Consider the following 13523-nt stretch of genomic DNA (forward strand, 5'->3'; position numbering starts at 1 on the left):
CGCTTTTTTTCCACCAAACTTAGGCGCATTTTTTATTTGAACACCCAAGAACAGGATTTTTTTTTTTTTTAAGATAGTGGATCTATCGATCTGCATAGATAAAACGTGGTTTATATCCTGGATTTTTCCAGAGGTCGATCCTTTTACCCTTAGATCTTCAGGTGCTGTTACCAGAAGCCGTGAGAAGACGAATAGAGAGAAGAAATCGGAGGAAACTGGTCCTCAATAGAAATTTTACTTTTTTTTTTTCCCCCTCCGTAAATAGCTCTCCAACTCACCAGATGCACTTACATATAATAATATGATATTACGTAAGATTAATAGAACATGAAGTAATCACTGCAAAAGCCACCAAACCACTTTCCCACCGCCAACCCGCTCCCAGGAGCTGCCTGAAGTTCTCACCTCCTGCTCCCTGCAGCTGAAATATCAATTAAATCCCCCATTTCTCTTCCCCTAATTTCTCACCTGGTGAACAGTTCGGAGCGGTTTAGCTCGGGAATTAAATCCTGGCTAGCGGGTTGTGAATGTTTTGGCTCGCCACTTGATCTGCAAGGAAGAACAGGGGATAAATACCCTAGGAGTATTTAATAAAGGTTTAGTAGACATAGTATTAAATTACACTTAATATTCATAAACAATATGTTTAATATATTAAATATATTTAAATAAATTCTATTTATATAGTATTAATAATTAATTAATACCGAGTGGAGGAGCCCAAATGCCCCCGCGCGAGTCGCCAGGCATTATTTAAAGGGTTTAATTCTATATTCATCATTGGAAAGACACAACCTGCCATCGGTCCTTCAAAGCGAGCCGTGGGCAGAGGAAATACAAAGCAAAGGACCCGCGTTGCCTGCGATTATTTTGCAGAAAGAGTCGAGAAGTGACTCTTTTGTGCTTGGCTCGGCTTTTGTTTTTAGCAAAAGGAGTGAGGTTGAATGAATCGGAAAGTAAATAAAATGTGAAGTATCTCCGAGGGCTTCGGCATCCCCTCCCCGGGCAGCGTTGGAAACTTCGTCGGGTTTTAGTTTATTTAGTTTATTTTCGGAATAGAGAAGTAGGAACAGCCAGAGCCGCAGCGGGGACGATGTGCTGGGGGAAAGGGCTGTAAAGGGGGGGGTCTCGGGTCTATAAATACGATATATAATAGTATAGGATATACAATAATGGCGTGGGTGGCTGGATACCTGGGTGGCGCGGACGCTGCTCCCGGCGCTACCTGCGCAGCGCGCTGCAGCCACGCACTCGAGATCAATTAATGTCGATGTTTTCATGTATTTTTTTAATACGGACTTTCGGTTAATTTGGGGAGAAACAAAGGCGGGTGGTTGGGATTCTCTGCGGGGTGGGGAAAGGGGGCGAGGGGAAAGCCCCTCCGCCCCCCAGGAGCCCTCTGTCCCGAGGGGGTGGGGGGCAGCATCCCTCAACTGAGCCAGTCCCTGCGTGTCTGCGTGAGTCCCTGTCACGCGTGGGTCACCGCGGTCCCACTGGGGTCTGGCAGGGGAGGCTGAGGGCGGGGGGACGCGGAGGGGACCCTGGGGGGGGCTGGCGACTCCGACTAGCGTCACCCCACCACCCCCCCTGCCCTTCCCGAAATTTGGCTGAATCAGGCAAACGGGGATTTGCACCTACTTACGGCCCCCAAAATGAGTATGAGAGAAAAAAAGAATATTTTTTCCCTCCGTTTACCCCCCCAGCCCTCAGAACAGGATGAATCCTCAGCCCGACACACACTATATATGGGGAAAAAAATCACAATTTCTATAGAAGCTTGGTGTTTGGGTTGTTTTTTTTTTTTTTAAGATAAACCTCCCTATTCAGAAGTCCCCAAGAGCAAAATTTTATTCATTCCCCCATTTAACTTCTTTTTTTTCTCGGCTCAGCGTCCACAAACCCACCGCCAGACCCCCCCCTCCTGCTCCTGCCTTCCTTCCTCACTTGTAGCTGTCCCCGAGGAAGACTCTGCTTTACGCACTTGCCGCTTAAATGCCGAAAAGCCCCCGCGTGACATATACAAAAGCCGATTTTTTAAAAAAAATTTTTTTCGGTTTGCAAAGGCACATCCTCAGGGAGGAAAAAAAACACGAGGAGGGGTTTTTTTCCACGTGTTTGAGGAGGGGAAAAGCACATAGGAGCTGTACGGGTCACTCGTGGCATGCCGGAGCCTGAGAAAGCCTTGGGGGACAGGGAGGAAAACCACTTTTTTTTTTCCCCCCCAAATAATGGAGCAAAATTCCTTTTTCATCCCTTTTTTAACCGAGTGCGGAATGAAAACGTGTCTTGCTGGTGCCAAAGTTTTGCTGATGCTTTGGATGGCCTCGGAGCAGCTGAGGGAGAGGGGTGGAAAGGCAGCAGCCCTGCCTGCGTCCTGCCAGGGCTTTTTTAGCCCATCTTTAACCCCAAAATCACGAGGTTTAACCTCTTGAAAGGAGAATTTCATCAGGTTCTTGGCATTGAGGATAAACTCTGAGTATGAAAATGAAATCAGTGGAGGATGCCATGGAGGATAAATACCTGAGGTGGAGGCACAGTCCCACTCCTGAGTGAAAAATCCAGGTTATTCCCATCCAGGCGGATAAAGATCCTGCAAAAAGCAAAGCGGCCCATCCCACGCACAACCCGCACGTTTTGGGGGAAAACACAGAGATTTCAGCCTCTGTCTGCCAAAGTGGAGTCATGTATCGCTTTATTTCCCTAAGCATTTATTTGCCTTTAAAATTCAACGAGCAAATAATTTTTGGAACAGGCTGGGATCTCTCCATTTACCAAAAACGTTTTTTGAAGAGAAACATCGGGCTGCTTTTTTTTTCCGTGTTCTTGCTTCTTTGCTTATTGCATACATATTTCCCCTAGCTAATGCCTAATAAATCCCAGGTTTTCCGTAGAGAGTTACACTTCTCCCGTCGCGCTGTTGCTTGGAAATGGAGATTGCATTGCTCTTTCACACTCAGTGTGAGCGTGTGGGCATCGGTCATACCTATTCATCATTTATATTCCCCTATTTAATACATGCTAAACCCCAGTTTGGCAAACACAGTTCATTTAAGTTCAGCTTCTACCTCTGGACATGAAACTCTTCAGTGTTTTGCTTTTGAAAATGTGAATAAACTTGGCAAAGAGCTCCCGCTCTTCCCTCTCAATCCCTCCAAGCAGCTCCGAGGAATGAAATATTTGGACATCAAGTGGACCAAGAAGTAAATAGTTTGGGTGGGAGAAGGGGAGAAACAGCCCTGAACAGACAGCTCTCATATAACTGGTTCTGAATAACATTTGGCAAAAGAAAGAAGGTTTCTTACATTGGCCTGGTGTTAGTCTCCGTCCTTCCAAATGCATCTTGAGTTAATTCGGTACCAGGAGATGGGGGAAGAAAATAACCCCGGATGGCTGCAATCCCACGGCCAGAAAAAAAAAAAAAAAACACTAAAAAAAACCCCCAAAAAACTACAACTCTATGTTGTAGAGCATTTTAGAAATAAAGACATGAAATTACATTTTTGGGGGGGGAAATAAAGCCTCATCCAAGCGCAAAGGGCTATAACGCACCTGAGCTCCTCTCCCTCTTTCTCTCCTCGAGAATATGAAGGCAAAAATGATGAGAAGCGATAATTAACGCTCTCCAGATACCACTTTGTTGACACCAGCCAGACCAAATGGCCCCCTTTTCTTTTGTCAGTGCTTCAGGCGACCTCTTGTTTTAACTTGGAATTGAACTTGGACTTCCGACCAGACAGGGGCCCTAAATTGAGGCAGATATTTTATTTGTCTGTCTCTGAATCGCTGGGTCAAGAAGCACCTATTGCACCGGGCCAGAAATAATAACAATAATTAACGGTGGGGAATTGCCAAGAGCTGGGACATTCCGTGGGGGCTGTAAAAAAAAAAAAAAAAAAAAGAGAGAAACCAAACCCCAAAACAAAGTTTATTTGCCTCAAAATGTAGTGTGGCCGTGCGGGCGCAGGATTTTGGGAAGTCCCTGACAATCTGACACGTCCCCATCTTGTCACTCGTGGGGTGATGGGTCAGATGAGTGGGACGCAGACGTATTTATCCCTTTCTTCTTCTTCCTCTCAACTTTAGCACGAGGGGTTTTTTGGGGGGAAAAAAAGGGATAAAACAGGGTAATAAAGCCACGGGGTTGGAGGCGGCGAGGGCTTTGCAAACCCACCTCTGGCCCTGCCTTGGGGCGAGGGATTTTATATTTCTTTTTCTTTTTTTTTCCCCTTTCTGGTTAGCGAAATGCAGGGAAGCCGAAGCAAAACACACAAAGAACAAACTCAAGATTTAGCAAACCCCCCCAAAGTGGGGGGTTGCCCGGGGTGGGGGGGGGGTGCTGGGGGCGCCTTGTCGATGGCATCTCACAAAAACTCCAAGAAAAAGACTGGGAGGGGGTGTTGGAAAAAAGCCTCAGGGTGGATCCACTCCAAACAGGTTGCTGGAATCTGACAGGTTAGGGAGGAGAAAAGCCGGATCGTCTCGGGTCAGGCTCAATTCCCCGCCTGACACCACCCGAGACGGTTTGATCCAGCCCGGGGAGGGGGGCGAGGGGGGCGAGAGTAACCTGATAGTGTGTTTCCGTCCTCGAAGCATCTTTCCTCCTGGCTCACTCTCTCTTTAAAAGCATTTAAATTAAAGATTAGGCAGGGTTTATTTGATTTTTTTAATTGTGTTTTAAATTCTCTGTATAAACACCTTCAATGCAAGAGGGGAGGGATGAAGACTTGGTGATAATCCCAACGGCTGGGACGAATGTAAATCTCATGTAAAACTCCTTTTTTTTTCCCTCTCCCCTCCTTTTTGGGGTGGGTTTTTTGTCCCTTTTTGGGCGCAGTGCGTCAAAGCGGAGAGGACTGTATTTAATCTCCTTTTCCTGCGCTATTTCGGGCATTGCTTTTGCAAGAACGCTGCTAAAGCTTGGCCCCAGCCTCCCTGGTTGTATTAATTCAGCAACAAGCCCAACCAGGGATGTTAGGATTTATTTTTCTCTCTCTCTCTCTCAAAAAAAAAAAAAAAAAAGAAAGAAAAAAAAGGCACGCAAAGTTTGGGAAAAGAAGTCGACTTTGGCTTTTATTTATCCAAAGCACATTTTGAACAAAGCCTGGGAAAGCTTTCCTTGGATTCCTCTGCAAGAATATGAGATTTAGTGGAATAGTTTCTTCACTAAATTGGTACTCCAGTGGGAAAATTGCGTGTTGATCTCAGACTTTCTCATACCACGGGCTCTAATTTCCCTGAGGGCTCAAAAGCTAAAATTCCCCTCCTTTATTTCACCCCCCAAAAAAAGAAGAGATAAATATATATAATGGAAAATCAACTTCTCTTTCCAAATCTAGGTAGGGATTTTTCAGTGCGGGTCCGTTGTGTTTTAGAGGCAACTGACAGCGGCTGGAGCCGATTTTCCTTCAATAAATCTCATACCTTGGCCATTTTCCTTTGTATGTGAGATGGCTGGAGGTGGGAAGAACCATAAATACGGGTTTTCCTCCAGAAAATGGTATATCGAGGGGGGATTTCTAAATCTTTCAGACAACGATGAGGGGGCAAAAAGGGGGAAACAAAGGAAAAAGGAAAATTTGAAAAGGAAAAGAAAAATACCCACGTGCCGCAGATTTGCGATGTATGATTTTCCTCTATCCCCTAACTGAAATAAAGGATTTGCCTTTTTTCTTTATTCGCATCCAGCCTTTTTTTTTTTTTTTCTTTCCCCTCCAGGATATGTGGATAATAAAAAGGGATTTTATCATCAAATTCTGCAGCTGATAAATTCTCTTTTGGATGAAATTTCCCCGGCCTGGAGAAGCAGCGCTTGACTTTAAGCCACATTAGATGTGGACGAATGTTCTCTCTAGGTGTTTGGCCACGGAAATATCAGTATTTTCAGTTACCTTCGCACGTTTGGGGCAGAAATCCCTCTTTTTCAGAGTTTGCCTTGAATAGCTACAAGTCAAATTAGCTTTTTAACAAACGCGATATATTAACAACCTCAATATCTCCGGCTGCAAACACGCGTTCACCTGCAAAACTGTCTTCAGCCCTAAATTTCCGTGGTTTATTTTTTAAAGGGGAGAGTGGCAATAAAGAAAACGGCTAATTTAAAGGAGAGAGGGTAGAAAACTGCCTTAAAAACGAGCAGCTAAAGTGTTGGAGATAAGGTAGTGAGAAAGAACTCGCAGTTTTGCAAAGCAGAGCAGAGCTGGATACCGCAAGGATAAATATATATATTTTTTTTCTTCCCCCCATGGACTCGGAGATGAATCTGTTTCTCTCTTCCTTACCAGCAGGAATAAAAATAAAGAAATAAATACTGAATTTCTCCCAGGGACTGTCTTCAAGGCAGCAGAGAAAGGGAAGGGGAAGCAGGCAAACCCATAATTGTCTTCAGAAGAAGAAAATTCAGCTTCTTTCTTCTCGGAGCCGAAAAGGGAACCGCTCCCAGCAGAAATATCCATATAAAACCTTTTTCGGAGCAATCTGCAAGCCTAGAGCGGGCCTGAGGAGGGGGAGGAGGAATTTATAAGTCAGTATTATTTGATTTTGGTCAGTTTTCCCTCTTATTTCTCTAATTTAAAAAATAACCCTGAAAACGTGATGCTGCGGGATTGGTGTGTGAGCGATGAGGACTCTTCCAGCCTTTTTCTATAAATGCACAAGCAGAGGAATATTATACTTAAAAAAGAGCTTGGGGGGGGGGAAATAAAAGCTATTTAAAAAAAAAAAACACAAACACAACCAACCTAACGAAAAGGTCTCACATCTGCTTTTATTTCTAATTGCTCCTTCTCCTCTTCCTATTTTTTATTTATGGGTACCACTGTCCTAAGCGGTTCCACATTTTGGTAAGTGTAAACATCCCTGAGCTGGTTTGGGTTCATTAACCCACTCGCCATCGCGGGGAGAGCCGCCCTCAAAAGCTGAGAAGTGAAAAATGGTAAAAAAAGCCAACAACAAAGAGCGTTTTTGAAATGAAATCCTGAGTTTCGGAGCTGAGGGTTGTTTTGAACACCGACCCTCCTCCTCCCTTCCCAGCCACGGACCCTTCCCCAGGAAACCCCCGGTCTCAATGTGATTTTCCTCCTCTGTTACCTCTAGAAAAGGACCTTTTTCTCTTGTTTTCTTCTATTTTTCTTTTATTTTCTTCTCTTTTTGATCCTGGGTTGTTTTTTCTCTTTTTTCTCTTTTGTTTTTCTCTCTTTTCCCTTGTTTTCTTCTTTTTTTCTCTTTTGTTTTCTTTCTCGCGTTTTTTTCTCTATTCCTCTTGGTTTTTCTTCTCTTTTTCATTTTGTTCCTCTTCTCTTTTTCTCTTGTTTCTTCTTCTCTTTTTATCTTTTTTTCCCTCTTTTTCTCTCTTTTATCCTTCTCCTTTTCTCTTGTTTTTTTTTTTTTCTCCTTTTCTCTTGTTTTCTTCTCTTTTCCCCTCATTCTCGGCGTGCAACCCTCACTAACACACCGAACCACAAAATTCACCGTTTCATTAACCCGACATTTCCGCGGGATGCCAAGTGGCCATGCCCTTCCCCAAACCTGCCAAGGCAATTTGCTGTTATTTTGTATTTATTGTGGGGTTTGCCTTCCTCAGGGCTCCTGCCTCAACTCCCCAGCGCCTCGACACGGAGCCCTGCCCGCTGCCTGCCCGCTGCCTGCCCGCTCCGCATCCCCCGTTCCGCCTCTGTTACCCTTACCATAAATCTTTACGTTTTTAACATTTAATCCCCATCCCGCGCCGCGCAGATAGGACATATGCTACCAAATGTTAACTACTTCATAAAAATTAAAGGCGCAAAAAAAAAAGATTAAAAAATAGAGGGCTGCTTGGGGGAGGGAAGAGGGGTTTTGGTTCAGCTCCCCCCGACGTGGCAGACACCCGGCTTTAATTTACGTATCATTTCTTGGTCGGCTCCTTCCATCGCCCCTCCGAGCCATGTGGTGCTTGGGATGGGGAGGGACGTTTTTCCTGGGTGATTTCTGGATGGGCTCACGGCAATTTGTGTGGAATTCAAAGGATGCGGGCACGGCTTTTATTATTTTTTATTTATATTTATAATTATAATTTAAATTTTAATTCTAATTCTAATTTAATTTTTTAACTTTTTAATTTTATTTTTCCTTTCCTCCTATCCTATCCTATCCTATCCTATCCTATCCTATCCTATCCTATCCTATCCTATCCTATCCTATCCTATCCTATCCTATCCTATCCTTTTCCATTCCATTCCATTCCATTCCATTCCATTCCATTCCATTCCATTCTTTTACGCCATTATTTTATTCCTTTTCTTCTACCCCTGCCATCGCAACCTTTTTCAATTCCACTTTTTTAAATCCAAGACGAAGCCCTCCGGAAGGTGCCTCCGGGGCTGCATCCCCGTCAAGCACCCCACCCCCCCCCGACCCCCAGGGGGACCCGCTTGGGCTCCTTCGCCTTGAACTTGGACTTCGACGGCTCTTCAGCCGAAAACGCCTCCTCGACAGCCCGGAGCGGGGCAGGTGAAGTGCGAACTCGCCTTCGCCCTTTTCCAGGATTTGGGGCGTTTTCTGGTGTTTTTTGCATTTTTTTTCCCAGCTTTTTTTTTTTTTTTGCTATGGGGAAGAATTGGAAGAGGATGACCTGGGAGGCGAAGCTCGGGGGGGGGGGGCATTTTGGGGGTACTACCCCCAAAACCAGTAGCACCGAGAGGTGGTTTGAGGATTCAAGGGGTGACACGTGGGGTACGCACCCCATGGGGGGACGGGACAGGCGGGAACCATCTGGAGGTCCCCTCGGAGAGCTCCACTCCCCATGGTACCCCCCAGGAAAATTTGGGGGGAGGGATGCAGCGCAGGCGGAGCTCCCCTCCCGTCTCATAGCTGAGGGCACTAAATTCCGAAAAATACGTAATTTTTTTCCCCACATATCGCTCCATTTCCATTTTTTGGGGTGCTGGACACCTTTGAGCCTCCTCCCTCCCTTAATATCTCCTCCCCCGGGGGTTCCCCGAGGGCTGCGAGCCCCCCCCGAACGCCCCTGTCCATCCCCACCCCTCCCAGCCAGCAACCTGCCATTTCTCTCTGTTTTCCCCCCAATTCCGTGGCAGCCCGGCCCCGGGTTACAAAATAATTCACGTTTTTACAAACACACGCCCCACCCCCCATCAGCCTGAACCCACAGACAGCCCCGCGTGACCCCCCCCACTTTGTCCCTATCCCACATCTCCACTGGAATATTTATCACCGAACTATTAAATATCAAGGCCCACCTCACACGTGCTGAAAATCAAATTATTTCAGAGTCTGGCAGGAAAATTGCGGGGAGGGGGGAAGATTTTGGGCAGTTTTTGGTTTTTTTAACATTTTTTCGCCGGAGGGGGGAAGGACCTTGTGAAGGAAAAAGCAATCAACAGGTTCCACCCGCAAAAAAAAAAAAAAAAGGGGTGTGGGATAGACTTTTTGGCCGCCCCCTCGAAGCATCGCGGGGGGTTGTCCGTCGATTCCCCTTGAAATATCGCGGGTGGGTGGTTATCCCTGGGAGGGTCGTCCCCCCGACATATATCGTTTAGGGCATCCTTCCCCACGCTGAAACACGGGGGGGATCCTTCAAAGGAAAGCACGTGTCCCGTGTCCCCCAACGCGGTGTGCGTGCGGACCCGGGGGGGTGGGGTATCCTACCGCAGCCGACACGCGTGGGCAGGGAGGCGGCCCCCCACGCGCGGCTCTTTGTGCCAGCCCCCCCTCTTCGACGAGGCGGGCGCGGGAGGGGGGGGGGAAGTACCCAACCAATGAGCGTGACGTCATGGCGGGCGGGGACACGTCGGGGCGGGGGGGTGGGACACGCGTGGGCGTGGCCGCGGCGGATTTCTTAATGGAGCGGCGGCGGACGCGGCGGCGGCGCATGCGCGCGCGGCGCCGATATGTTGGGGGGGTCGCGGGGCGGCGGGGCGCGGCGCGGAGCTTCCCCCGACGGCGGCGGCGGCCGAGGAGGAGGAGGAGGAGGAGGAGGAAGGAGAGGAGGCGGCAGCGGGAGCAGCGCGGCATGACATGACGGCACCGCTCGGCCTCCCCCCGCGCTGGCCCGACGGCCTCGCCTGCCGCTGCGAGGACGCCCCGCGGGAGAAAAACCGCATGGAAGGGCTGGGGCACTGCCGGGAGATGATGCCCCACGCGGGACTCGCCGTACCCACCGCCCCGCCGCCGCCGCCGCCGCAGGGAGCGGCGTACGCTGAGCTGGCGGCTGCCGAGCCCCCCCGGCAGTGCCCGTCGGGGGCGGCTTCCAGCGCGGCGCTGGGCTACGGCTACCCCTTCGGTGGGGGCTACTACGGCTGCAGGTTGTCCCACTCCCACGGAGTCAACCTGCAGCAGAAACCCTGCGCTTACCACCCCGGGGAGAAGTACGCTGAGGCCGGGGGGGCCCTGCCCGGCGAGGAGCTGCCGTCGAGGGCCAAAGAATTCGCCTTTTATCCCGGTTTTCCCAGTTCCTACCAGGCGGTCCCTGGCTATTTGGACGTGTCGGTGGTCCCGGGGCTCGGTGGCCACCCGGAACCGAGACACGATGCTTTGCTTCCCATGGAAGGTTACCAACACTGGGCTCTGTCTAACGGCTGGGACGGGCAAGTGTACTGCTCCAAAGAGCAACCGCAGTCCGCGCACCTCTGGAAATCGCCTTTCCCAGGTAGGCTGCCCCGGGAACCCGCGTGTTTCCCAACCGCCGGCTCCCACCGGAGCTCGCGGATGCGCGGATGAGTGTACTTATACATATATATATATATATCTCCCCACATATACAGATAGATAGGTGTACGCCTGTATATGTAATTAAAGGGAAAGAAATGGCTCTGGAATGCCTCCTGTGCAAGGCAATGTGTACGAACATGTATGGGAAAGAAAGTGAAGCAATCATTTCTGAATCAAAATACACGCCGGGAGCTTGCTTGGAAAGTAACTTTGCCGTTTAATTCTTCCCTTTCTTCTCTCCTCCCTCTTGTTGCCTCACCTAAAGAGCGTCTCGGTGCCTTTCTCTTCGTTTTCCCCTCCGCTTGCCGCTTCTTTAAATGCAGAAAGCTTAAAAAGGGGGAAAAAAAATAATAAAAAAAAAATCCTTCTCTAGTGGTTCAGTCGAGGGAGAAGTGTCGGGGGCTGGGACAGTAAATCATATCACAATTACACACAATTATAGGAATAGGTGTCAAGTGACAAATGAATCTGTGCGGAGGGAAGGAGAGAGCAGAGGGGCTGCGGGGAGACACGGGCGTCCTTGCCCGCCTGACAGCCCGCAGGCAGCCGGGGAGGCAAGACCCCTCCTTGGAGCATCTTTTAGCCCCTCGCTCCCCTGGTCCCACCGGGCCGGGCCGGCTCCATGCCGCGACGGCAGCGGCGGCGGCGGGGGAGGAAGGTGATGGTAGGTGCTGCCTCCCGCTCCCTCTCCCCAGGCTCCTTCCAGCCCCACAGTCCCAGCTTGGGTGGGGAAGGACGCAGGAGTCGCGGGGGGGGAACCCTGCAGCATCTTGGATGGAGAAAAGGGAGGGGTCGCGTTAGTCTTTGCGGGGGCAACGGAGGGGGAGGACACTGTCCTTCTTCGGGACAAAGAGAGAGGGAGGAATGGGCTTTCCCGGGAGCTTTTTGGGGAGAGGGGAGGAATTTGGCGATGCAGTGTTTGTTCCATGACAGGTGTGGAGGGTTTTTTTTTTGGAGGGGGGGGTCCTCGCATTCAAGCTGTATGTGGGGGAGCTGCCCCCTTCCCCGCTTTCTCTCCCCATCTCCTGCGGCTCTGGTAAACCCCCCTGCAGGAGATTCCTGCCCCCCCCCGGCCTTTGCGGCACCCTCAGCACCCTCAATTTCCCCCCCCCCAAGAGCACATCGCCCCCAAAGCTCCCCTAGGGGCTCCCCAATTAACTCCTGTCAGCCATAATTGGGGCCGCGCCGGGGAGAGCTCGCCTCCATCTTCCCGCTCCAACCGGCTGGGTCACACCTTTGCGGCGAGGAGCCGCATCGCCCAGGTCGCCCCCAATCCTGGCAGGGGGCTGAAAAGGGGCTGGGGCTGCCCGAAAGCTTGGGGGGAGCTTTTCTCCCCCCCCCCCAGTGAAGATGCTCCCCGCATCCCTGCGGAACCCATTCCCCACAGCCCCTTTGCAAAGCACAGAGCATCTCCCCCTCCTCACCTCCCGCTAAAGCCATTGGAGGGGGAGGGTCTGGGGTTATTCTTACTGGGTTTGCCCCCCCCGTCCCCCCAGGGTTTCTCTGGGCTGCACCAAACCGGCAGGAGGGGCTGGGGTGCGGGGGATGCACTTGTTCCTGCACCGGGCTCGGTGTTGGTCTGCGGGGATCCCCGAGAAGATTTGCTGCTGGGTTCAAAAAAACCCCCAAAACAACAAAAGAAACAAAGGGGGTGGGGGGAGAGAAAAAGGAAGAAGAAAATGGGGGAGAAGCTCCAGATATTGCCTAAAAGCCACCCGTTTGGAAGGTCCCTTGGATTATCTGCGGGTTGACTTGATGCTCCTTGTTTACCAGCGCGGGGAGTGTCGCCAAGAAAAACAGGCTTTCACCGCGTGAATTATGAATATCGTGTCATTATTACTATTATTATAGTGCTATTCCCCTCGCTGGATGCATTTGCTGCCTGTCTTGTCTCTTCTGCCCTCTCTTTCTTCCCCTTTCTCTTCGCTCGCATTCCTCCACTCTTTATCCTCCTTTTCCCCCCCTTCCTTTCTCTCCCCGACGTGTAGAAATCCCCACTCCATGCCCCGGGATGCAGTAACCCCCCTTCTTCCCCTTTTCCTTACGTTTTGTTTTGTTTTGTTTGTTTTTTAAATCCAGACGTGGTCCCTTTACAACCCGAAGTCAGCAGCTACCGGAGGGGACGAAAAAAAAGAGTCCCTTACACCAAAATCCAACTGAAGGAGTTGGAAAAGGAATACGCGGCCAGCAAATTCATCACCAAAGAGAAGAGGAGGAGGATTTCGGCCACCACCAACCTGTCCGAACGCCAAGTGACTATCTGGTTCCAGAACCGGAGGGTCAAGGAGAAGAAGGTGGTGAGCAAATCCAAGACAGCGCATCTCCACGCCACCTGACAGAGGGTGACTTTGAGGAGAGGAGAAGGGGCAAGGAAAAGGGAGCAAGAAGCGTAAATATTTATCTGGTAGTTTGTATGATAACATCATCGGGACTCTGCTGATTCCAAGTCATTATTTAAAAAAAAAAAAATTAAAAATCGACATTCACAAATGCACACGCGCATCCCTCCCCCCCCAAAAAAACCCCACCGAACGCATCTTTGATTTATCCCTCTGCCCCGCTCTGACTGTGAAAACCCCAGTTTTGCCCTGAGAAATCCATCGATAAGGTTCAACTGTGTATATTTTTAAAAGAAAATAATAATAAGCTGAGAGCGTAGTTACGTTAAAGGAGAGATGAACTCTGAATGTCGCCCTGTAACGCGGTGTAGTCCGACCCCCTCGCCAGTCTGTCATATCTTGGGCCATTTCACCCACCGATGTATAAATGTATGGAGAACCTATGGCAAAGGTGCATCAGCTTCGTGTTTTCTCGGC

General features: G+C 49.6%; 1 protein-coding gene across 1 annotated transcript; it reads left to right on the forward strand.

Annotated features, from left to right (window-relative positions):
• The first annotated feature begins 9674 nt into the window (after nt 1–9674).
• Nucleotides 9675–13218, forward strand: HOXC13 (homeobox C13). Its single transcript, XM_082011902.1, has 2 exons — nt 9675–10645; nt 12787–13218. Exons 1-2 carry the CDS (start codon nt 10015–10017, stop codon nt 13041–13043), a joined length of 888 nt encoding a protein of 295 aa, XP_081868028.1. The 5' UTR covers nt 9675–10014; the 3' UTR covers nt 13044–13218.
• Nucleotides 13219–13523: the final 305 nt, after the last annotated feature.

Source organism: Phaethon aethereus (genome assembly GCF_964289735.1).
Source record: "Phaethon aethereus genome assembly, chromosome: 29".
Lineage (NCBI taxonomy): Eukaryota > Metazoa > Chordata > Aves > Phaethontiformes > Phaethontidae > Phaethon > Phaethon aethereus.